Below are 24,696 nucleotides of genomic sequence, written 5' to 3' on the forward strand. Positions count from 1 at the left end.
CACTGGTTTTTCTTTCTGAAGTATTCTGAAATGACTTACTGGTTCTGGACCCATGTGTGTTCTAACTTTTTGCTACAAGATATGGATCCACAGGATGATTCTAGGGATACCCACTTCCCAATTCTTGTTTATAATCCCTTTTTCATCTTCCAAAAATCAATAGAGGACCTCGACTGTATGAAACTTGTGTGTTCAGTACAGAACATGAATGGGTACTGCACTTGACTTATTGCCATCTCTTTGGACATTAATTCATCCAAACAAAGCCTTATGTAGATGGCCTCTCTGGACTCCATTATCATCTTAGGATCACTTTGATTAATCATCTTAACCACCAAATCACCTACATTCTATTTGGATTTTAGTAGGACAATAGAAACTGGCCATAGCAGATGGGGGAGTGTCCCATTTGCTGAAACACCTAATTGATTGACTATACATATGTGGTTCTGATCCCAATGCCTAATTATTTGAATTAAAAGACTTGCTGAGTCTTAATCTTTAAGTTAAAAAGGGAAAACGTTTCTTTCATCTTCCATCTTGAAAATGTCCCAATTACCTAGCAAGTTGACCCTTAAACACCATCATCTTTCACTCGCTTAAGAAATCTAATTTTCAATTAGGGTTGCAAACCTCACGATCTTTAAAATATGATTAGTCTTATTTACTTTAATTGCTTTCGGTGATTCCAAGTAAGAAAGATTACTTTCTCGAATATGCTTCCTAAAGATAATGTAAATAGTTCAAGGTCTTCTCTGTTTGTTTGTTTGTTTTTTAATCTGATGTCTTAACCTGGTTTCGAATATTCTCGTGCTTTTTGTTTTTTAATTATTTTAAATATAAAGTTTGAGTAATACCTTTTTATTGAATTTTTTTTAGAATTTGGACAAATTAGATCTAAAATTACAGATTAAAAAGGGTAAAAAAAAAAAAAAAAAAAACCAAAGGTGGTGTGGGCCAAGATGGTCAATCCTGTTAAACGCATTCCCACAAGATTGGGGCAACTCACATCAAATAAGGTCATTAGTGAAAGGGCATCCACTTCATTATTAACCTAAACAAAGACCCACCACAAAGGGTCCATGGGACCAATTCAACCGGCCAATTAAAGCTCATGACCTTGAAAGAAAAAGAATTAATGGTGGCAATTTCATATCGACAACGCCCCCAAGGCATAGGGTTCTCACGCCTCCACCTCTTCATTGGTTCCCATCAATTCCTCACCCAAAAGAAAAATGGAAAATAAAACCCAACTAATCATATGTCCATTATAATTACACTCCAAAAACAAATAATTAATTTGGTAAAACAATTAAATTCAACGGTTCTAACAAATCATACACGATTAATATAAAAAAGTACACAAAATCATAATTCAACTGTGTTACGATATTGACACGATTTGAACTAACTTGGAAAATGTTAAAAAACCTTTTTATAGGTCAAGGATTTGTATCAATTGATTTAATTTATGAACCGAATATTTTTTTTATATAATGAACATTTTATAATATCAATATTACCCTTTAAAAATTATAACTTAAATTTGATTATAATTTCTCTTTAGTTTTTACCTAAAACAAAAAATAATAATAATAATAAGAGTCTGTTTGACCATATTTTCTAAAACTTATTCTTAAAAACTATTTTTTATTTTTTAACTTAAAAACAAGTTTCGTAAAACATAGTCAAAGAGATTCATGTTTTCTTTTTGGTTTTGAAAAACTAGTGAAAACAACTCTTATTTTTCTCTAAAAATTATTCTTTATTTAACTTTATTTTTAAAAACTGTTTCTTAAGAACAATCGGTATTAAAAAAATTTAAAATGATTTTTTATTTTTAAAAACAGAAAACTATTTTTAATTTATATGCTCAAACGGACTCTAAATCTTTAATTAGTAATTAAGGATACATTTTCAATTAATAGAATTTATGTTCTTAGTCTAAATAGTTAGAATTACGTGGATACACACAGATTGATAGAGAATTAATATTCTTAGTCATTCGATTAATTAAATCAATTTCAATATGTTTTCTGTATCACTATCAATAAATGTAAGTTGTTATGCACAATGCTATTTTTAATGGGTCAAAAAAAAATTATTGGACCACTTGCATGGATTATTAATAAATGGCAACGTCCAATTGGTCCGATGTCCTGGTCAAGAAATATTGTTTTTAAGATTTTATAGTTATGATTTTTGTTCTCAATTTTTAATACAAAGATATACGAATACGTGTCACCAATCACCATAGAATAACATGGCCTATGGAATCCAATATATTCCCAATCGTATAAACAGACCATTGCTTTCGTGACAAAGACTTGTATAATACAATCATAAATGTTAATGCAATTAAAGACTTAGTTTTTTGACTTTGGGATGCTAATCCTGAGGTTACTTGCTTTAATCCACAAAGGGGAGTGGTTTGTTTGGAAGGGAGGAAAATTTCAACTTGGTGTAAGAATGAAATCATGTGACGTAGATATTATGAAAATTCAAATACATAAAAAATTATTTGACAACTTACACATTATAAAATTATTTAAATTTATATAAGAGAATAAAATAGAAAATAAATTTAAAAAATTTGGGATAAAATTAATTGAGTTTCATTTATATTTTATTTCTCTTTTTTTTTTTCCTTCCAAATTTTTCCACTATTTTTTGCTCTCCTTCTTTTCATCGACATTAAAGTCATGTTTGGTCCTTGAATATGCTGATAAAAGGGGAAAAAAAAAGTATAAAAAATGATTTTGTTACGTTTTTATACTATAAAAATTGTAAGGGAGAAAAGCAAGAAAATATTAAAAAAAAAAAATCACTATCTTTCTTAGAAAAACCATGGAAAATATGTGATAATATAATATTCCTTCGTGACTAAGGTTTTGTTTAGGAAGTATTTTTTTCAAATCAAAAAGTATATAGATCTTGCTTGGCGACTATTTTCAAAAATAATTTTAAAAAATAATTTTTACAATAGTTTTTAAAAACTGTTTTTTGATTTTTATAAAACAAAAATCTATTCGAAAATTTAAAATATTTTTAACATGTTTTTAAATATTTTTAAATATGTTTTAAAAATAAGTTTTATATCAAATGTTTTATTTTTAATTATTTTACATGTTTATAAAATTATTTTATAAAAACAATCCTTAGAAAATAAAATAAAAAAGTTTTTAATTACTAAATATGTTTTTTGTTCTAAAGAACCAAAAACTATTCTAGAGAACGGTTCCTAAACATTTCTATAGTTTTTTTAGAAAAGTTTTTAAAAATTATTCTAAAAAATAGTTCTTAAACATACCCATAGTTATTAAAAACTATTCTACTATGCTTCATCAGATAAAAGTTTTTTTTGAAAATCTAAAATATTTTTTATGTTTTTACATATATTTTAAAAATAAATTTTATACACAATGATTTACTTTTAATTATTCTCCATATTTACAAATTTTAAACCCAATATAAGAAGACAAAAGAAAATAACTAAAAGATATTTCCTAAAAATACCATGATTTATATTTTATACCTGTTATAATGTTTATAATGTTAACAAAGAATAAATAGTAATTTAAAATAAAAACAATCCTTCATGTATATGAAAATTAACAAAACAATAAAAAAATTCAAAACTTTAAATTTAAAATTAATTTATTTTATTTGTCTCCCATCTACCATTTTATTAACATTTTCTCATTGTCATGAGTTCATAGTTTGACTTATACAAACATGTTGATATCATCAGTTCAAGATAACTATGATTATGGGGGAGAAAAATCCTTTGGAGAAATTGATGAAAGAGACAAGAAAAAAATCCATTATTAAGTAAATGTCAATTTTTAATCTGGAAAGGAAGAAGATGAAGATGAAGATGAAGAAGAAAAATGTAAATGTCATTGTCAAGTGCTTGCTGTCTCCCAAAAACATACATAAATCGAAGGTATATGATTTTTTTAATAAACAGTTAGTTAATATGACAAATTCAAACTCATGTAAGCATTGAAATCAAATCATTCATCGTCCTCGTTCCAAGCCGACAATGGATATTTTAAGCTTATAGCCATGGGCATATCTTCGTCATCCTATGATCCTACCTTTCCTAGTAAGTGCTACACAGTGAACTACAAATTGAAGGCCATGAACAAAAAAAATTGATTTAGATGGTGTTCTTGTTTTTGGCCGATATTCAATTAAAAGTACGTGTTTACACCAACTAATATAATTAAAGTTAAGTTATTATTAATAAGTTAGAATTTGGTTACGTTGATGGATATAACATATTACTTTTAATTGAATAGAAAAAATCAAATATTTTAATTTTTTTTATTTAGTCAAGAAACAAATAGCATCTTTAGTCTCATTTAATATAATTTTATTTTTCTATAAATTCATTTAGAGTGGTTTTACAATATATTATGCTCAAAGTGATCAATCCAAACATTTCAAGAAGCACTATAAATGATTTACTTTTCAATTTTTTAAAAGGCCTTTTTTTATAAAAAAAATATATATATGAAATTAAGAGTTAAATACTTTGTAAAAGATTTATATGCTAAAGATTCCAATTTAAACTTTTTATAATATATTAAATAAGATTTTTGCCTTTACAGAATTTTTTTTCAAAATTTTACCTTCACAATATCTTATAACTATATCAAATAGGCTTTTTTGTAAATGAATTTTTGGATATTTGAATCCATTATTAGATTTAATTTGATTTTGAAAATATCATTTGACCTTGCAATGAAACAATTAAGTGGTTTTGAGATATTATAATATCATATGACCTTGAAAATATTGGATGGTGGTTTTGGCATTGGTGACTTAGATTTCCATTATAAATTATAAAAGTACTTCTCAAAGTGTCTTTGGCATTCTTTTATAATAAAAAATTGATGTTTTGAAGGGGTAATTATCAAATACTAATTTAAGAAAAATCTTATCTAATTTTTTAAATGTCTAGAAAAAAGTTAAATTTTGTGAAACAAAATTTTTCTAACACTTTCAAGCATTAAGAAGTACTTATATAAAGTATAAACTTATTCTCTTTCAAATAGGTTTTTAAGATGGAAATTTTAACTTATATAGATATAGTGACCTTGAGGTTGAATGAAGAGTTTTTGTGTCGTGTTTGAATTAACTTCTAAGAAGTTATAAATTCTTATTTAAATTTAATATGAACTTCTATATTTGTTTATGTTGGCACATTGAGTTTTTATTTTCTTTGTTGACAATTTTGTTCCTATTCATCCTAACTTATGAAACTTTTTAGATAGTGACTTATTCTCTACTAAAGATTCAAGCTTGTTGATTACTCAACCGAAAAGTTACAAGTAAGTTTAAAAAAGTTTGTTTAGTGGCAAGTTAGGTGGTTGAAGAGTTAGAGTGGATTGATTACTCTTTTCTAACTAAAATGCTTGAACTTATGTTTTGAAAAAACAAGGGATGCTTGAGTGGTGAAACCAAGGCTCAAGTGTTGAAATCACTCAAGCATTTATCTAATGCTCAAGCAGTGGTTAAGTGTATTCAAACAATCTTTTTAAATTTTCTAGAATATAACAACTTTTGTTTTTAAAAATTCACAAGTATTCCTTTTGGTAAATTCTAAATATAAATCCTCTAGGTTTGTGGACCTATATAAACCTTCTCTCTTAACTCTGTTTAGGGTTGGATATTTTGAGATCGAGAATCAACCTAATTACTTACCCTATTATTCCCAAACTCTAAGAAAGAATTCATAAGTTGAATTCTAGGTTGTGAAGAATCTAAAGGAGCATTGGAGGTGTTGCATCGTGGACATGAATCAATGTATAGGTGTTGGAGAATAAGTCTTTAAGATAAAGTGACCATGTAAATCTATATACTTTGATCACGTATAGTGGATTAGTAGATTAGAAGTTTTAAATCATATGATTTTTTTATCTTCACAGTTATTATAGGGGTTTTCCATATAAAATTTCAATGTTCCTTGCATGATTGTGATTGCTTTGATTATTCTTATTCTCACATAATTTAATTTTGGTTAATTTATTCAACTCTTATAGTGTAATATTTAAAAACAGTCATTCATCCCCCTAAGTGTTATCCTACTTGACAAATGGTTTTTTAGTTTAGTTAATTTTTACAAAGTCACTTATAATTTATTTTTATTTTTTTGAAAAAAAAAGTCTAATTTGAAATATAAGAAAATATTATCTTTTATAAAAGTTATATTTTGACATGTGCAAAAAACTACTTCTTATTAAATAAAAAAATTTAAAATATTAATATTACTTTAAAAATTATAATTTTAACTTCAACTTCAATTTTAGGTAAGTCCAAAAATACAAAATTATGAAATCTCTCCCTCTTTCTAATATCCATATTTTACTATCTAATACAACCCTCAAATTGAAAGTTTATCATAAATATTAAATGTTATGGACATATCCTTATGGAATAAAAAACAATAACTCTTCATTTTTAATTTAGTCGATAAAAAATATAAATAATCCCTTCGTGGTCTTTCTTTCAAATGATACAATTATCATTATATATCACCATTTGTGTTTGGATATTAATAAGAAAACATTTTCATTTTCTAATTATTCTTTATTTATTTTTCTTAATGACTTGGTGTTGAAATTTGTTTCAAATTCATAATAGGTATATATTTACTTTGTATGGAGAATGTTATACATAATATCATTAATATGTCATGTTAGATATTTTTATGGAAAAAAGAAATTTATTAATAATGTTCTTGTTATATAATTACCAAACATTATTTTATTTTGTGTTTTTTGAAGCAAAAATAAGATTAGAATCCTAAGCATAGTTAATATTTATAAAATTTAGAAGTATAGTTGTAAATTTATTTATGTTTTCTAACTTAAGTGTATATTAAATCAAGTTAAGGTAAATACTCAAGAACGGGAGAGACGGGTGAATCGGGGGGAAATCTCTTACCCTCAAATTGAAATTCCTATCTCCTCAACCATTTTGACAATGATTGTGTTGTCCAAATGCAAACCTATACATGCTCTAAAATCATTTTCTCCTCCTTCTTCCGGAAAGTGGGTGATTATTTGTCCATAAAGAGCTAGCATGAATTTTCTAAAAGAAAGATAAGATGGTTACGCATCACAAGTCCAAAAAATTTTATATCATTGTATGAAGTTATGAGCAAATTAGAAAACTTTGTCTTATTCTAAAATTGACTTTTTGATTGCGACGGCTATGAGCAAATTGAAAAACTTGATCTTGGTCCGAAATTGATCTTTTTTACTACAACAAGATTGTCACTTATTTTTTAAGTCTCTTAAATATCTTTAAGATACCATTACATTTTTTTTAGAATCATCAACATATTTTTTAGATTTCTTTCTTTCTTGATTGTAAGGAAAAACAATTTAGCAATTGTTCTTTACTAAATATGTGCACTTAATAAAAAACTTGACTTATTTATACCTTAACAAAATCAAATTTTTTTTTAAAATTCATTTGAAATAAAATAATATTAGCAATTATTAATTTTAAATTATTATTATTTATTTTTAAATCAGTTATGATTTTACGAGGTTGTTAGTATCCATATTTTTATAATATTTATAAAAAATATACTTTATGATTTTATTATGATATTATTATTCATATTTTATTTAAAACTATTTATTTGTAATTAAAAAATTATTTTTATTTTTAATAAGACTTTAATTGAATTTAGTTTATATTATATAAATTGTAAATAAATTGAATTTATAATTTTTTAGAAAATTAAAATAAAAAAAAATTAAAAAACACTTCATCCAAACAAGTTTTGGTTTTTTTTTTTTTTTTTTTGAAAAGTGCTTTTAAAAATTACTTGCATTAAGAGAATCAAAATACCTTCTTTTATAGATCAATTGAAATCTCACTTTTAAGTGAGATTTTATTTCTATTAGAATCATTTTTTATTTCATTCTCATTATCACTTGAATTACCCAAACACGAGAATGGATAATAAAAGAATAAGATGTCCATTTTTACACGTCCATTCTTACCCTCTCATTCCCATGTATGAAACATTGCCTAATAGTATGAGATGCAATACCTAATCATTGGAAAAAAAAAAAAAAAAAAACCAACAACCTAGATTAGTTAAGGTAGTGGTGGATGTACCTTCTCAACCAATGGTTACCGCTTGTAAGTATCGATAGTTGGATGTGAGTTAATAGGCCTAATCCATCTATAAGCTAGAGCCTAAACACCTTTGTAATGGGTCCACAATGAGTTGAACGCTTCTTGGGATAGTTGGAAAAGTAGCAATCAAACAAGACATATGAGCAATGGTAGAGCGTATGATGAATTCCCATATGAAGCATCCCAAAGGACAGTTTATTAAGGAACATCCGACGGAACCACCTAAGCCATAAGCCCACAAATCACAAATACCAAGGACCAACGTACCCATAAGCACATACGAGGAACTAATTCCAAAGCATAGAAATAAGAAAGTACCTTTACAAATCTACCATGTGTCGCTTGAAGTAAGTCAGACCAACTAACAACAAATCAGTAAAGGGGATACTTCCTAAAGGAAAGGTTGATTTGTGTCTCCACCAATCAAAGCTCGCAATTAAGGAAAACTATAAAGACAAACATCGAATTAGAGAATGGGGCAAGCAAAAAAAAGGAAGAAGACAGAGGAGAATTTAGGTGAAGTCCCCCACCCTTTGTCTTTGAAGCTACAAACACCCGAAGACACATGATATTCATCAGCCATTGATGTGAGACCTAGAGGTTATGTCGTTATAGTACTTGCATGGCAATAAAGGATTTGTAAGGAAAGCAACTCGAATACCTTAGGGGTCAATAATCAACATTGTCAATGCATGGTTTAAATCATTTCTAAGCCACCTTGATCGGTAAAACTAAACAATCGATCGATACCCCTTGAGTCATTTACGGTTTTGTAAATTTTTCAAATTTTAATCAAAATAGAGGAGATAAATCAACTATATAAACTCATTATTTTGAAGGAAAAAAAAAACTTTTTTAAATATTAACTTAATCAATTTGAGCTTAGGTTTTTTTGCAAAATAATGTTCATCTCATTTATAAAATTATAAAACCAATTTAAGTTCATTTTTGGATGAATTAAGGTGCATAAATAAAGCTATAATGCAATATGATTTCAATGCATCAATCAATCTTACGGAATTATATCATATGGTTTTTAATATGCAAATGTCAGCATGATTGCAAAAATAAAATAAAATTTAAAAAAATTAAAGAAAAAAAGTACAAGTGCAATCAAAGATACACTTTTTAAAAATAAACAAAATTATCCCAAAGAAAAATAACCTCTTTGAAAAATCTTTATCTCACACCAACTTTCAAACTCTGTAAATTAATTGGAACAACGCCGGTCCAACTGTGCCATCAAAAGTAAAGACAGACACTGACATCATGGCCAAATTCTGAATAAATTTCAGATTTCTACTCACTCAAACGTTTGATAAATTGATGAGAAAGTTGACGGAAATTTGAAAGCTTTTAAAACACAAACGCAGAGATGTACAAATTTGAGGTGGGAATTCAAAACTGCAAAGAAAAAGAAGGAAAAAAGACAGCATCTGCAACGGTACAATTGGAGTCGGTCACGTCAGTGGATATTCCGTAGCTTCCATTTTCCAACAGTACGTTACAATTTACAAAATCTATCCGTTAACGGATTTCATCATCCCGTAGCCAATCGGAGATGAGAGACAAATGAAAGTGTGACGCCGCCCAATCACTAATTGGACTCTTCATCCATTTAAACGTTGAAAATTGGCTTTAGCAACTTTTTGAATGTGAAAAGTCATTTTCCCTTTTTAATTCCTTTTCAAAATATTTAGCTTATGTTTGGGAAAAAATAAATGTTAAGAAAAATATTTTTTTCATGTTTAATTGTATTATGAAAATTATTTGAAAAATTAAAATTAATTAAAAATTATGTATTTTCAAATTATTAAATTTTTATATGAAAGAATTAAAATAAATTAAGTGAGTTTGAAATGATTAAAAAATAATTTATTGATTTAAAATTTGTTTATACATTTTCTTTTTAATTTTTTAAGTACCAAACATAATCTTAGACTTTATTGAAATTTTTAAAAAAAATATATAAGAAAAGAAAATAGAGAAAAAAAATATTATGAAATAAAAAGCAAAAAATAAAAAAAAAATAGACTCGGGATATGTTTGGTTCCCAAAAAATATTAAGAAAATAAGAAAAGTGTTAAAGAAAATTATTTTTTCATATTTGGTTTCTGTTGGTGCAGTGCCAACCAGATTAAGTTTGTCTAGCTTTTCTAAAGTTAGATGGGTTTCTTCCTTGCACAAAAAGATGTTCGGACAGGTGGTTTGGGCACAAAAAGAGCTCCGAAGCTTAAGTAAAAAAAAGAATAAAAATGGGTCTAATTCTTTCAAATGGCTTCATAAAAATACAAATGAAAATCAAATGTAATTAAATTTTGCCAAAATTTATATATTTTTAAATCATTTAATCTTTATATAATAAAAGCAAATAAATAAAATGAGTTTGAAGAAGCATGTAAAAATAATTTATCAAATTTAAACCTATTTTTTATTTCCCATCACTTCTTTTTTTCTTTTCTTCTTTACTTTTTTTCCTTCAAATTTTATAAAAACCAAACATGACCTTAAAGTCAATAAATTATTTTTATAATATTTTAAAATTATTTCACATATTTTAATTCTTCTACATTAAGATTAAATAGTTAGAAAATTATATAAAAAAAATAACTAATCTTAATTATATTTATGTGCATTAGTAAAATCAAATACCATAAAATAATTTTTTTAAATATTATTTTCTTAGTCCTTTATAAAAATGTTTAGGTCATGAAAAATATTAAGAAAATGAAAAAACTATACTAAGAAAAATAGTTTTCTTTTATTTAATTCATTAAACTTATGTATTTTGACCGCCTCCCTAGAAAAGGTCTTATCCATTCAATCTATTAAAAAACCAAGCCATCTATCTACCTATCTACCTATAAGCCCACGGTTTCATTCCAATGCTTTGATTAGTTACGAAGAAGACTCAAAGACGAAGCTATCTATCTACCTACAAGCCCGCGGTTTCATTCCAATGCTTTGATTAGTTACTAAGACTTGAACCTTTAAATAGAAAAATTCAAATAAATGAATATAAAAATAATTTATTAATTTAATTTCTTTTTTTTTTTCTTTCCAATATTTTCTCGAGGAATCCAAGATTATTTTGTCGCATAAAAATACAAACACTGCCAAATGCATTGTTTCTATTCGTCATGGGTTTAGTCTATGTCAGGTCACCGTGGGCAGAACGGCAAGGTACTTTGCAATCAATGGACCAACTTTATTAAATGTGATTTGGTGATTGTTGCATCCATATTTTCAATGTCTTCTACTATAAGCTTCATTCTTATCAAGACTTTATGAAATTATTATAATTTTTACATTTTATTACAATGGTGTCCAAAATTATGAAAAAATAAATAAAAAATTGACTTTGACAAATGAAGAAGTGAGAAAATTACTATTTTCACCAATGTTTTTATTTTACATGTTAGGTGAATAGTAATAGAAGTGGGGAGGAAAGAATATCACACTAATTTTCCCAAAAGAGAGTTTCAAAGCTGATCGGATCACCGAAATATGCACAAAAGTTTTCTTCCGCCGTCGCCGGCGGTGGATACAACCACCCCTCCACGGAGTCGGCCAATATAAACTCGTCCGAGTCAAGCTCGCCTTCTATATTGGGCAACTCAACGATCTGACTCAGTTCATCCGACGTGGACTCCTCCGACGAAGACGACAACGACGATGACGTTGTCGTTGTCGTTGTTGTTGTCGAATTTAGCGTCTCCATTGCCGCAGCTTTGGCTGCGGCAGCCTGGACGTCGCGCGGGGAGAGCGTCACCGGCCGGGGAAGCAAATGGGCGAGGTCGGGGAAGTTTAGGATCGCTGAGTCTCCCTTGATGCTCAAGGCAGCGGAGTCATGGGCTCGCGCTGCCATTTCCGGGTTCGGGAATGTGCCGAGCCAGATTCTCGATTTCTTGCGCGGTTCTCGAATTTCGGACACCCATTTGCCCCAGCTCCGCATTCGAACCCCTCTGTACACTGGGTGTCTGTTGCAGTCTCTCCCTCTCTTGGTCGCTGGGTTCTGAGCTTTGACTTGTTTGGATGTGTCAGAAACCAAGTTGGGAACAGACTGAGAAGACCCAGATGAAGATGGCGAAGATGGAGAAGCCGAAGCAGTACTGTTACTAGTACTCTCAGCTTCCGAACTTGGTCGCTCCCCCATTACCAAAAGGATAAACCCACCTCGAATCCTTCCAACAAAATGAATACAGCAGTACAGATGATAATGTAGAGACGTCTCAAAGAGGCCAGAGGTGAAGAGATGACTACAGCAATGGAGAGAGAAGCAAGTATGTATTGAGAGAGAGAGAGACAGAGAAACAGAGAGAGAGATTTGAGGGATTGTTGGTGTGTATTTGAGGTGGGAGAAGGATGGGGTTTTAAGGGATGGAGACGCTCCTTTTCACAGCGACACCCAACCTACCAATTTCATGTCACTACACTACCAAAACCAGAGTCTTAAGAGTACATACAAGAGAGAGAGAAAAAAACAGAGAGAGAGAGGGACCCATAGGAAGAATGGGTTGAGCCAAGAGAACTGTGGGACCAAGGCTGTGGCACAAGGCAGACCCCCACCTCATTAAAACGCCCCTTTTCTAACTCTTCACCTCCACTGCCCACGTCCACCTCCATTTGTCCGTTAGGGCATTTTCATTTGTCTCCACCCATCTCAGTTGCTCACCACCCTCTCTCCCACTCCCATATACCTACAAAAGGCTACAAACGTGGATCAACCCTCCTCACTGCTGCATTTTCTTCCCTTTTCACTTATTGGGAAAGAGATGGAGGTTGCTAGAATTTACTTTTTTTCAACCTTTTTCCATACAAGAGCTACCATATCTCTCCATCAAATCAATTCTCCTTCATCTCTTTTAGCAACAAATCTCCATGATTTTCCCTTCTTTTCTTTTCTATTTCACATTGTTTATGTTTCTTGGGGAACAACGTATCTTAAGTGTACTATTGAAATTTTAGCTAAATATTTATTTTCAACCAAGTCACTTGCCTTGTGTTGTCATTTTCAGCTTACAATGCTTATTTTAATTTCCGCTTCCATTAATTTAATGCCCAATTGCCTCCATGATTTGAACTCCAAAGCTATGATTCCATACGTTCATAATTCTCTTGGAGATCCATCAAGTTTTAGCATATTGGAAGATCAAGGGTCAATTTTACTTCAAATGACCACTCTAATAATTCAACCAACTAATAATTTAGTTCATAATTTTATTCATTTTGCTTAATAATACCAATGGGGACAGTGAAGCTTAGTTTAAGTATCACTTCAATCACAAAATCATAATTAAATAATGCTAATATTATATTTTTCTTTTGAAAATTTCAACTATCTTGAAGTTTTGGCCAATTTTGTTTTTTCATCTAAAGAGTATTAGACTTCAAAGATGCTTTATGCCATTAATATTTTAAGTCAAATCTTATTCCTAAATGTTTTGTATCATGATAAAAATAGAAAGTTTTAGATGTTGTTCGGTAATTGTCTTTTAAGAATAGTTTTCTATTTTTTAATATAAAAAACAAAAAATCATAACTAACAAGTAAGAAACAAAAAAAAAAAAGTAATTTTATGTATTTAAAAATAGAAAATAAGGTATTTTAGATAACATCTTTAAATTGATTTTTATTATTTTTTAAAGATTATTTTAAAAAATAATTATAAAAATATAAAAATAAGTAAAAATACAACATTACATATAAAAATTATTTTTAAAACATAGAAAACAAATAGATTAAGAATATTTTTAAGAAAAATGCTTTCATACACTGATACGAAAAAAACCATTAAATAGAAACTTAAATTTATAAAATATAAATTTCAAGTAATCATTTAAAAATAATTAACATTTCATATAACTTTTTGATCAAATGGATTATCTTTGAACATTTAGGTACTATATCTTAATGATATAAGTATTATCTTTAGTCATCCTAAAATGCCATATTTGACTGTTGAGTCATGAAACTTGAATTATTTTTAAAGGGCTTTTATTTTATGATCATTTTATGAAATCACACTTTTTCTAATTTTTTTTTTTTTTGTTTCCAAACATATTTTTATTGCACAAAATATTATAAAAAGGTTCTTTTTAGCTTTTTCTTTAATCAATTTTCATTTAAGCTTGACTTTTGATTTTTTTTTTTTTGAAAAAAATATATATTTTATTACCATGGAGATATACATTGTACCGCAAATGAAAGAGAAACGAAGAAAATGGAAAAGAAAAATGAAGCCAGGGATGGAGAAATTGAAGGTACGCACACATGGTCAAAAGGCTCATAGCACGAGGACTGTATTGATTCGTCCCAGCGCATGGTGGCAAAAGAACAACTCAGAGATTTCATCGATGGGTCCATTTTCATGAATTATGAGATCTTCACACGCCAACACCACCCAACTGAGATAGATCTTTTGTCTTTCTATTTCAATTTTTTATTGGGGTTTTTTCTTGATATTTTATTATTTTATTATTTTTATTTTTTGTTTGGATCGGTCGTAGCTGGCACTGAAACCGCTGAGAAAGTGAAATCTGTTTTTCCCAAATTACTTCATTGATCCATTTTTTTGTTTCCACTTTTGCTATGGTTTTCATGTTATTACATCTTGTTTCATATGATTGAATCACATGGTCTTATTTTAAGTTTGATGTCACGTATGCGGTTACAAGAAAAACAACAATTTTTTTTTTATAATATATTAATGTTTTTTTGTTTTAAATTAATACGTGATTATGTCATCTACCACCAAAGTTAGTTGTAAAATGAAAAAAAAACAAATAATATATTCATAATAAAAAACATAAAAGAAAAATCATATATTCACTCTTAAAAATTTTGAGAAAAATGAAAAGAAAATAAAATATGCTGGAGTTGGATTAAGATGTCAAAGGAGACTCACATGACCCGACCCAATAAAAGAGAGATATAAGAGAACAATTTCTCGAAGTTTTAAGACTATCCAAAAACTGCTATTATTAAAAGAAAAAGAATCTTTATATGAGAGCAGTTTCTTTTTGAAAAACCAAAGAAAAATGAATATGTTTTCTTCTCAATCATTGAAAAAAAAAACCAAAAAACAAAAAACAAAAAATACAATTCTTCTTTATAAAAAAAATAAAAAAATTTCTCTTGAATTTTATTTTCCTATTTTCACTTTGAGAAAGTCAAAGCTCTTATACTATGAAAATGATTGATTCTCGTATTTATAGTTTCATTCAAAACAAAAAATAACTCATTGGAATTCCTTGACATCTCAAAAGATAACGTGAAAGCTTTATTTTATATTAAAATAAAAAGAAAAAATAAAAGAAAATTATTATTTTTTTAAACCCATTTAACTTACTTCATTTATTTTATACGAAAATTAAATAATTTGAATATAAGTTTCTGATTCATTTTTTTTTTCTTTTTTATTTTTATAGAAAAACTAGATATGCAAAAATTCATTTTTATTATCTTTTGAATACTTTTTAAAACCAAACATATCGTAAAAGTTGTCCTTCTTTTTGTTTAAATTTTCCTATTTATGATCGTATTTTTCCTCACAAGAGGTTGTACCAATTTATTAGGATTATATGACTCTCAACGATCGTATACTTCTTCTGTCCAGTTTTTCTTGTCGTCATCCCTTTTGGGATACTTTCCCCCCAGCCATCCCTAATCCATGTTAAGGCAAAAGGCTTCAAGAAATAGACCTTCTAGAATGGATGACATAGAAAAGATTAGGTGGGTAGGGAATTGAATTAGTCATCTCAATGACTCATCCAAACACACACCATTATCTCCGCATTAATTTAAACCTTTTCACAAAGCTTTTATACCAATTCAACATGTCTAGAACACATCAAAATAAGTTGTACAGCAGTCCTTTTAGCCCATTATGATGATTTCAAAAAGTGCTTACAATTAAGATGAGGGGTTTGCAAAGTGTTGTGCAAATGAAAGCTTTTATGCCAATAATGTTAATTTAAGAAAATAAAAATAAAACAATCACATATATGGTACACGAGGTTTTAATATGGTTCGATTAACCATACCTACATCCACGAATGAGAGAGAATGATTCCACTATACAATAGAGAATATTACAGATGACAGAACCAGATACAATTATTGAGTTTCCGAAATATCCCATGTTTTCCCACTCCTTGTATCCTTCCCACCTCGTATAGTCTCTACAGGTCTATATCCATCTCATAACTTTTTCCCCTTATGACCTAAAATGTTTATAGAGATATTTTCAACAACCTTTTTTATTATTATAAAAGGAAGTATAATATTATAATAATATATCAACCTAGAAATATTTTATATAATATTCTTTATAAAAAGGAATCTATACTAATTAGGAATTTTGGACACTTTCTAACACAAAGCCTGTACTGAAACACCACATGAAGATGAAGGTTGGGGGGTGGGGTGGAGGGGGAGTTAATGTGGATGCAGGTACCCAGAAGGCCCAAATCTAATCATGCAACTTATCTGTCAAGAAGAAAATGGGCGATGGACCCAAAAGCTTTAATCATCTCCAGGATATGTGAGCTGTAATGTACAGTTAGATTCACCTTATAACTGTAGCTCTTAAAGACCCATGATTTGATCTTCAAATCTGCGTGCAAAGCTGTGTTTGTACAATGAAATGAAGGGTGAATGAGAAACATATGGTCTGTTCATGACTCTAAATCTAGCCCTTCTCTGCCACACAACTTTGGTTTTTTTTCTACGTTCCTTTTTTGGCGTGGAGGGAGTGGCCATGATAAGATGAAGAAGAGACAAACTAGTGATTGGAGTAAGGAGAAGGGTGTGAGCATTGAAGGGGTGTGGGATTAAGTCGGAAAAGAAATTTGAAGACGTATTTCGTTAGTGGCTTACTTTTGCTTGATGTGGATGGAATTGGGGACGTGGTGTGTGAGAGAAAGGACTTCTTTCCGTACCTATTTATTTTAGACATGTTCTTTCATGGTTTCCATCTTTCTTTTTCTCTCCCTCTTTCTTTTATCCCCTTTTTTTTTTTTAACTTTCCTTTCTCCTTCATCGAACTCATCAAATTTTTTGTCCTTTTTTGTTCGTTTTTGTTTTTTTCCTTCTTTATGGGAATATAATTTCATTTTTTTATTCATTTTTTTTCTCTATTAATGATTTTGTAAAACAAGAAATTTTGTATAAATTTTAAATATTTCAATTAAAGAAAAAATTTACTTATTAATTATATATTGTAAAATGATTTTCAAATAATATAAAATTGCGATAAAATATATTTTTAATTTTAAAAAATATCAAATATCCAAATATATTAAATATTAACATCTTTGAAGATATATTTATCTTTTATCTTATTCTAATTTCTATCCCATTTAGCAAAAAAGGGGAGTTCCACAAACCGACATCTTGGTGCACGTGTCAACACGAACGGATTTTGGGGTTCGTTCCGGATTCTGGAACCAGGCCTGAATCCTGATCGAGCAGCCAAGCCCCTGGTTGGATAGTTGGGACAAGAGTGAAATGCCACCAAAAGTCTAGGCCCAAGCTTTGTTGTCTACCATTTGGGTCAAAAAGGCCCAGTCCAGAACCCATTGGGTGAAAGAAAAAGCCCCATAAAGATTTGCGGGCCGGTAATAAGTCTTACAAAAAAAAAATTCAGTCAATACGTATAACATGAAATTTCTAAAGTTTCAATTTAGTTGTCGGGATTTACTTAATTCTTGGAAAGAAATTCTAATTAATACTAAAGGTGGTGTTTGTTTTTTTTTACTGAATACAAATTTACTTTACTTATGTTAAAGAGTGTTTGTTTTTTTGGTTTTTTACTCAAAGCAATTTGTTTTCAGAATTTAGGTTGTTTGTTTTTCTACTTTTTCATGACTTATTATAAATTTTTTATTGAATAGCAAAAACAAAAAATTTAGTTTTTTCTAAATATAAAAAATAATATATTAGTTTTTCTTTACTTTTTAATACTTAATAAAAATAAAATATTACAAAAACAAACAAATTAATATTTAACACTATTAAATATTAAGTTTCTATTTAGAATTAAGTGAAAAAACAAACATCACTTGAGTGAATGAGAAGTGAACATATGATTCAACTCCGGTGTTAGGGTTCAAAAGAGGCTCTCAAGGGGGCATTCAAGACAATTTTTATGTGAACTCACCCTTGAAAATCGACTGTCAAAGATCAGATGTCAAAATGTTTACAAACCCAACCATTCAGCCTTGGTTTGGTGATGTGGGACTCAACCGGATTGTTACAAAATGACGGACCCAAAACCATGAAACTTGGGCGGGTCTTTTGCCAAAATGAATGACCCAAATCTAACATATTTTGAGTATCCATTGATTTTGTAGAAGGAAGACCTTAATGCAATTTTCTTGTAGGGATTTTCACTTCACCATTGCATATAATGCTATTTTATAAGCATGAGTCCAAAATTGAAATCTTAGGAATTTCTTCCAGGTGAATGGAGTAGGGTTGAAGGAAAGTAATCTTATGAGTGAGTTTGGTCACCTAATGTACATGTTCTGTTCTTGTACTGCAACTAAATCTCAATCCCTCAATTTTCTAACAGAACAACTTCCCCCAAACAGCCCTCAAGAATGTCAATGTCAGATAGCCCAAAACTTGCTTAGTAGTTAGTTGGTCATGTTGAACACCAGCTTCACCATTTTTATTCACATTCAATCCAATTTTCTTTTCTCCTCTTTCTTTTGGTCAATCCCATAGTAGGAAAACAAAGAAATGTTGTTGGGTTGGGCCTCCTAAACCTCTTCCCTATCATAGGACCCACCAATGCCATCCAAGTAGTTTGTTTAAAAAAACTTTTGATTTTTAGAATAAATTTGAGGTATTTTTAATTATTTTTATAAAGTATTTTGAATAATAATTAAAAATATAAAAATTATTTTTATATTATATTTAAGTGCATAGTACTTTTACCGAGAATGAACCTACTAAAAAAACCATTTTTCATATTTGAGCTCTGAAATAGAATTTGATTTCTAAAAATAATTGAAAAATATTATCAAACAGACCCTTAAGCATTATCGTTGAGCTAGACCGTAGAATACAATTGTTAATAAAATGGTGATTCCCTCCATGCAACAAAATCCAATTTTGGATTTCCATTTACATGAACATGGGTGATTTCAATGGTAAATGATCTTTTGATGGTTGAGAAGATCTTCCAAAATTTGGGCTAGATATGAGGAGAGCACAAGGGAATGAGTGGTTGTGTTGCATGACAGCATCATCCACTTCAATACCTACTTGCTTCATTTCCTCTTCCCCACGCCACAAAACCAGACCCATCATCTTTCCATTCTTATTAAACTATAATTTAAAATCACTAAAATTCCCAAAATTCTTACCACTTGTCAATAAAATAATTAACACATATATTTCTAAATTTTTCTCTAAATAATTGCTAAAATTTTTTAATATATTTGTAAATATTTTTATTTTATGATATCATATTATTAAAACTTTATCAACTTTTTTGCCTCCTGTAAGTAGTATACACCCTTAACGTAACATAACATACTAAAAAGACCATAGCATAGGCAAATAGATATTTTTTTATGCCCTAATCATATAATTAATTAAATTTTTTTTTCATGAATTTAATGTTAATTTTGTAATTAAATTTATGGATTAACAAAAATATGAAAAAGAAATAATAATAATAAAGACACGTTTGCAATGTGTGAGTAGTATATATAAAATGTGTAGGCAAAAACACAGCAACGTAACTGAAACTGAACTCTCTTCTTCGTCTTCTTCATCTCAGAGTTTGGGATTTGAAAATGGACGTGTCAGAGAGTTTTGGTGGATACCGTATCGGATTGGACGAATCGTATCGGCCTCTTCCTTCTGTGTACTTGGCTTTCCTCTCGATCTGGTTCGTCTCCGCCTGTTCTTGGACCGTCAATACCTGGAAAAACCGCCATTTTCAGGTCATTTCTCTTCACTCTTTGCTTCTTGATTACATGTGGGTGGCCTGTTTGTTTTGATGGGAATTTTTTTCTGGGAAAGTTAAGTATTTGTTGGAGAAAAAGATGAGTTTTTGTGAGAACCAGAGGGGGGTGAGGAAAATTGAGACTTGCATGTTCAGTGATGGGTTTGATCTGATGATTCTGCGCCTTTTATTTTGATTAGACTTGGGAAAGTTTATGGTTTTTGTATTTTTTTTTTTTTTTAGGGATTTTTATGTCTTTTTTTTCTTCTTTCGAAGAATGCTCTTTTTGGTTGCTGAGAAAATGGACGAAAAGAAAATAAATTCAAGTTCTTGGTTTCTGAATTTTCCGTTGCTTCAAACCCCTCCAATCCACTGAATCCATAGAACTACTGGGGTAGTGGTGATTTTTTTTCCATTTTTGGAAACCAGAACAGAGCAACATGAACTCAAATTGCATTCTCATTTCTTTTTCACCATTTCTTCTCTCAATCAAAAGGAGGGTTTAAGCGATTTCCTTCAAAATTATTAGCCTGGATATTTCCTATTTATAATTTTCATTTTTTAATCACCTGTACTGTGAATTAGATTTTCATTTGATTGGATTCTGTTTTGTAATTGCTTCATTTTTGTGTCATTGTTATACTAGAGCAGACGAATAATTTGCAGTGGACACTTGCATCTGTTCCATTGATTAAAGCTCTGCAACTCGCCCTTTCCTTTATCTTCTGGTAAGCCTCATGATTAAACTGAAATGTGGTAGTGCCTATAATGAAAAAATTGAAAAGAAAAAAAATGAAGTTTCAAGGTTTTTCATAGTTCTGTATTTTGGATGACAACAGCTTTTGAAACGGTTCTTCGCTGTTTTCGTTTCAAATTATCCGAGTTCGATCATTTACCGAAACAATCTTAATATTGCATTAACTGTTTTTCATATTTCAAAGCACTGGTCTTGCAGGTATTCATGCTTTAATCTTCAGATATGCTCAGTGTGGATGTCATTTGGGGTGTATGTAACTGGGGTGCTCTTTCAGACTGCTTCTTTCGTGTCTTTCTTGCTCATTTCTCATGGTTATTGTATCATGTGTGAGCGTTTATCGGTCCCTGAACGACGCACTACAGCTGCACTTGGATGTGTCTTTTACTTGACTCTTGTTGGTTACCGAGCTTCTGTACCTTACTTTGCGGTAAGTTTCTAACTATCTAATGAAATATGATCTTGAATCTGTGGTCACATCCAATTTTTGTCGATGTCAATTTTAAATAGTGATCCCCATTTGCCTGAATCTATTTTTTCTACCTGAAATAGTAACCCCTTTTCACTTCCTATGATCCAGGTCCTTCTTCTGCTTAATTATTTTATTTCCTTCTATGTGATCTTCCACCATATATCCCGAAATTTATTATTGTTACGGGAACAATTGAGTTTCATAGAGGATGAGGAGGTTCATGCAATGCATGATGCAGTTTACACAAAGTATATCATGTTCAAGTATGTGTTTCTAGTACTATAAATGGTCTAGCCTTTTCTTCATGGAAGAATATTATGGTCTGAATTTGATCTGCCATTTTCTTTCGTATATATAGAAAATTTCAGGGTGCAATGCAGATAGTAGCCATGGCAGAAACCGTGGTATGAATTTCCTAATCTGTGGATTCTAATTATATTTACTAATATGCTAAATACCGAAGCTCAATCGATGAGACAGTTGAGCGTTTTTCTGAATGTCAGATATACATTAACGTGGATGACTCATCAGAAAAATACTGGCTTCGCTTGTTAGTTCGAGAATGGGCACAATTCTGCATCTTTCTGTACATTGGGTATGTGTTAATCACATGATATAGTCAAAGTCTTCAATAGAAACATTTTAGTTCTTAACGATTCACGAAGTTACTAATTATAGGTGTAGACAATGTCTAGAAAACACGACAAATTTGCTTACTGGTTTTAATCCATTTTGGTTTTGTAGATGGACCTTCAGGTCACAAGACTTGGCGCCACGCTTCTCTTTTATGCCAACCTTAAAATCTAACACGGAAGTATGGTTGCCTCCAGTGTACAGCATTGTAAGTTCTTAGTCAAATTTGAACACTTCAAGACTATTGAAATAACATTTTGGACCATGCCTAACTGATCAGTCTTCCTTTTCATAGCCATATGAACCCATCATGCACAATCATCTTTTGAGGATTTGAGAAATGACGTTGTTTATGATTCTTGTTGTCGGTCTTTTTGTGGAGAGTGGGTAAAATAAGTATCATGATCAAACCATTCTCAGTCTCCAACTTCTGATTCTTAATTTCATCATCCATGGATTCTAGTTTCATCGAATATGAGGATGTATTATACATCAATGAAACTCCTATTTTTGTATTTGCCATTTCAAACACCTCGACTCAGACTAGACTCTGCCATATCATACAGTTCTTAACTCAAAATTGTATTGGATTTCATTATTTGCTTGTTGAGCACTAACACGTCTTAGTAGTCGGTTGATGGCAGACCTGCTGAGATAGGCAGGGTCGGTTCTTATAAACAGAACCCAAGATGCAGGGTTTCTCTGTATACCTCTAGATACACAGTTACGAAATTAGTATTTTTTCTTTTCTTTTCTTCGGATAATAGTAACTCATGTTCCTGCAGGAAATGGATGCAACAGCTTTCAAAGATTTTAGCAGTCATGAATGGCATATTGGGGTGGTAAGTGATGTTAAACTCGAACCCCTTGCCTGTTTATGGTCTCATTTATTCAAATTTTTAGTAGTTTCTCCATGGATTGATGAAGCCTAAATATCAGTTATCCTATGAGCTTATTTTTTCCAAATGGCTGCCAGCATCCTTTCACAAAAGCTCTTCATTATCCTGTTTAGGTTCTTAATTTTGTGCAGTATTCAGTTATTCTGTACTAAATCTGAGTTGGTATTGTTACTGAAAAAGCGATTTATGCTCTTCCAGCCATCTTCGCTTTCCTGCAATGAACGATTTAACGATTCCGTTCTAGTAGTAATTCAGCATCCACATGCACATAGGCCAACTTCAGCAACCCCCTCTTCCCCAACTCCAGCTGGTGTAGCCTCTTCTGCAACTGACTCCAGTTCAGATTCATGTCCAAGCAAGAATCACGAGTAAAATTTACTCATAGAATAAACTACTGCAATATGCTCGCCAATGTTCTTCACAAAAAATTTCAGCAGTAAACGTTGATCTTCTCTCGTGCCTCCGATACCCGTAAACCTGACAGCAAGAGCTGCAAAAAGTGTGGATGGTGATTCGTTGGCTTAAGCTATAGAACTTGCAGTTGATTGATTTAGTAACTGTATATTCCTCTCCCCTTTGTGTCGTTTCTTGTTTGAAGTTGTATTCCTCCTGTAAATGTAATTCTGATTTTGGTTGATGTTTAACTACTAATTTTTCTAAAAAAAATCATACCCACAAGTGAAGAGACAAATAGAATTTGCATTTATATTTAATAGAGACAAACAAAACCCGAGACTTCTCGAACCAAACTCTAACATCATGTTGAACTACTAATTTTCCTAAAAGTCTAATAAGTTTATAGGGTTTAATATACATATTGTGCTCCTTAATAGTTGAAAAATTCAGGTCAACTATTTTGGGCTCAAGCCCATGCTTGCCAACAAAGCTAAAAAAACCTTGAGATTTCTTCATGTTTACTAATAAATTTTCAAAATTTAACTTTCACGATGTTTTCTTTAAGTATTAAAAATGGTAAGAAAAATATATTTTTTAATTTAATTTTTATTTTCAAAACTAGGAAATAAAAACAAATATGATTTAATTTAATTAAAAACTTACATAATTTTAAATTATTTAATCTTTATATAGAAAAGTTAAAATAAGTGAAAATTATATAAAATATAAGATTTATCAAATTATGGTACTTGTAGATGATATTCCATATTAATATATATCTCTTTGTAACTCCCAACAAAAGACAGATATCTGCAAATAAAATTTATTGTATTATCTTCCTACATTCTATTTTATTTCTTTTTGAGGATTTTTGTTTATTCTTCTTTCTTTCTTTTTCTCATTTTTTTATTTTACAATAAAAATGAACTAAAATATTATATAAAAATAATTTATTGATTTTAATTTATTTTTTTTTAAATTTCCTTATTTTTCTTTACTTTTACTTTTTCCTTTTTATTTTTTCCCAAAATCTCCTTGAACCAAACATAAAGATAACATAGTAACTTCAAATAATTAAAATATCTAAGTTCATATAAGATATCTTGATTATTTTCTAGAATTTAGAGGAGCTTTGAAAAAGAAAAAGGAAACTAATTTAGAAGGCCAAAAAAGGGAAAAATAATTTAGAAGAAAAAAACATTAATTAAGTAAGAGGAAAAAATGTTATCCGGGGGATTAAGACTACAACTTGAATGGGTTAAAAGACTAACGTGCCAAACCCAATCTAAGATCGAGTTGAAAATTGGCAACCCATAACCAAGTCCATGCCCAATGCGGGTTCTCATGGATTATTAAGTGATATAATTATTTTAATGTTCAATATTTAACATAAATAATAACCCACAAACTCAAA

At 29.8% G+C, this 24,696-nt stretch overlaps 2 protein-coding genes across 2 annotated transcripts; one reads left to right on the forward strand and one right to left on the reverse strand.

Moving 5' to 3' along the window:
* Positions 1–11,499: 11,499 nt before the first annotated feature.
* On the reverse strand, positions 11,500–12,598 carry LOC117921669 (dehydration-responsive element-binding protein 3-like). Its single transcript, XM_034839619.1, has one exon. The coding sequence runs from the start codon at positions 12,320–12,322 to the stop codon at positions 11,627–11,629; it is 696 nt and encodes a 231-aa protein (XP_034695510.1). The 5' UTR covers positions 12,323–12,598; the 3' UTR covers positions 11,500–11,626.
* A 7,336-nt stretch (positions 12,599–19,934) lies between these two features.
* LOC117922487 lies at positions 19,935–23,568 on the forward strand. The gene is made up of 9 exons (XM_034840617.1): positions 19,935–20,126; positions 20,780–20,856; positions 21,084–21,312; positions 21,463–21,617; positions 21,713–21,758; positions 21,858–21,949; positions 22,099–22,195; positions 22,773–22,829; positions 23,085–23,568. The coding sequence occupies exons 1-9, from the start codon at positions 19,977–19,979 to the stop codon at positions 23,256–23,258; spliced, it is 1,077 nt and encodes a 358-aa protein (XP_034696508.1). The 5' UTR covers positions 19,935–19,976; the 3' UTR covers positions 23,259–23,568.
* Positions 23,569–24,696: the final 1,128 nt, after the last annotated feature.

The sequence above is a fragment of the Vitis riparia genome, chromosome 9 (genome assembly GCF_004353265.1).
Source record: "Vitis riparia cultivar Riparia Gloire de Montpellier isolate 1030 chromosome 9, EGFV_Vit.rip_1.0, whole genome shotgun sequence".
In the NCBI taxonomy this organism is placed as follows: Eukaryota; Viridiplantae; Streptophyta; class Magnoliopsida; order Vitales; family Vitaceae; genus Vitis; species Vitis riparia.

Excerpts from the sequence above, each read along its gene's own strand:
- LOC117921669 (XM_034839619.1), bottom strand. The coding sequence starts at position 12,322 with ATGGGGGAGCGACCAAGTTCGGAAGCTGAGAGTACTAGTAACAGTACT.
- LOC117922487 (XM_034840617.1), top strand. The coding sequence starts at position 19,977 with ATGGACGTGTCAGAGAGTTTTGGTGGATACCGTATCGGATTGGACGAA. Across the intron at positions 20,127-20,779 it reads GGAAAAACCGCCATTTTCAG|ACGAATAATTTGCAGTGGAC; the intron begins GTCATTTCTCTT and ends ATACTAGAGCAG. Across the intron at positions 20,857-21,083 it reads GCCCTTTCCTTTATCTTCTG|GTATTCATGCTTTAATCTTC; the intron begins GTAAGCCTCATG and ends CTGGTCTTGCAG.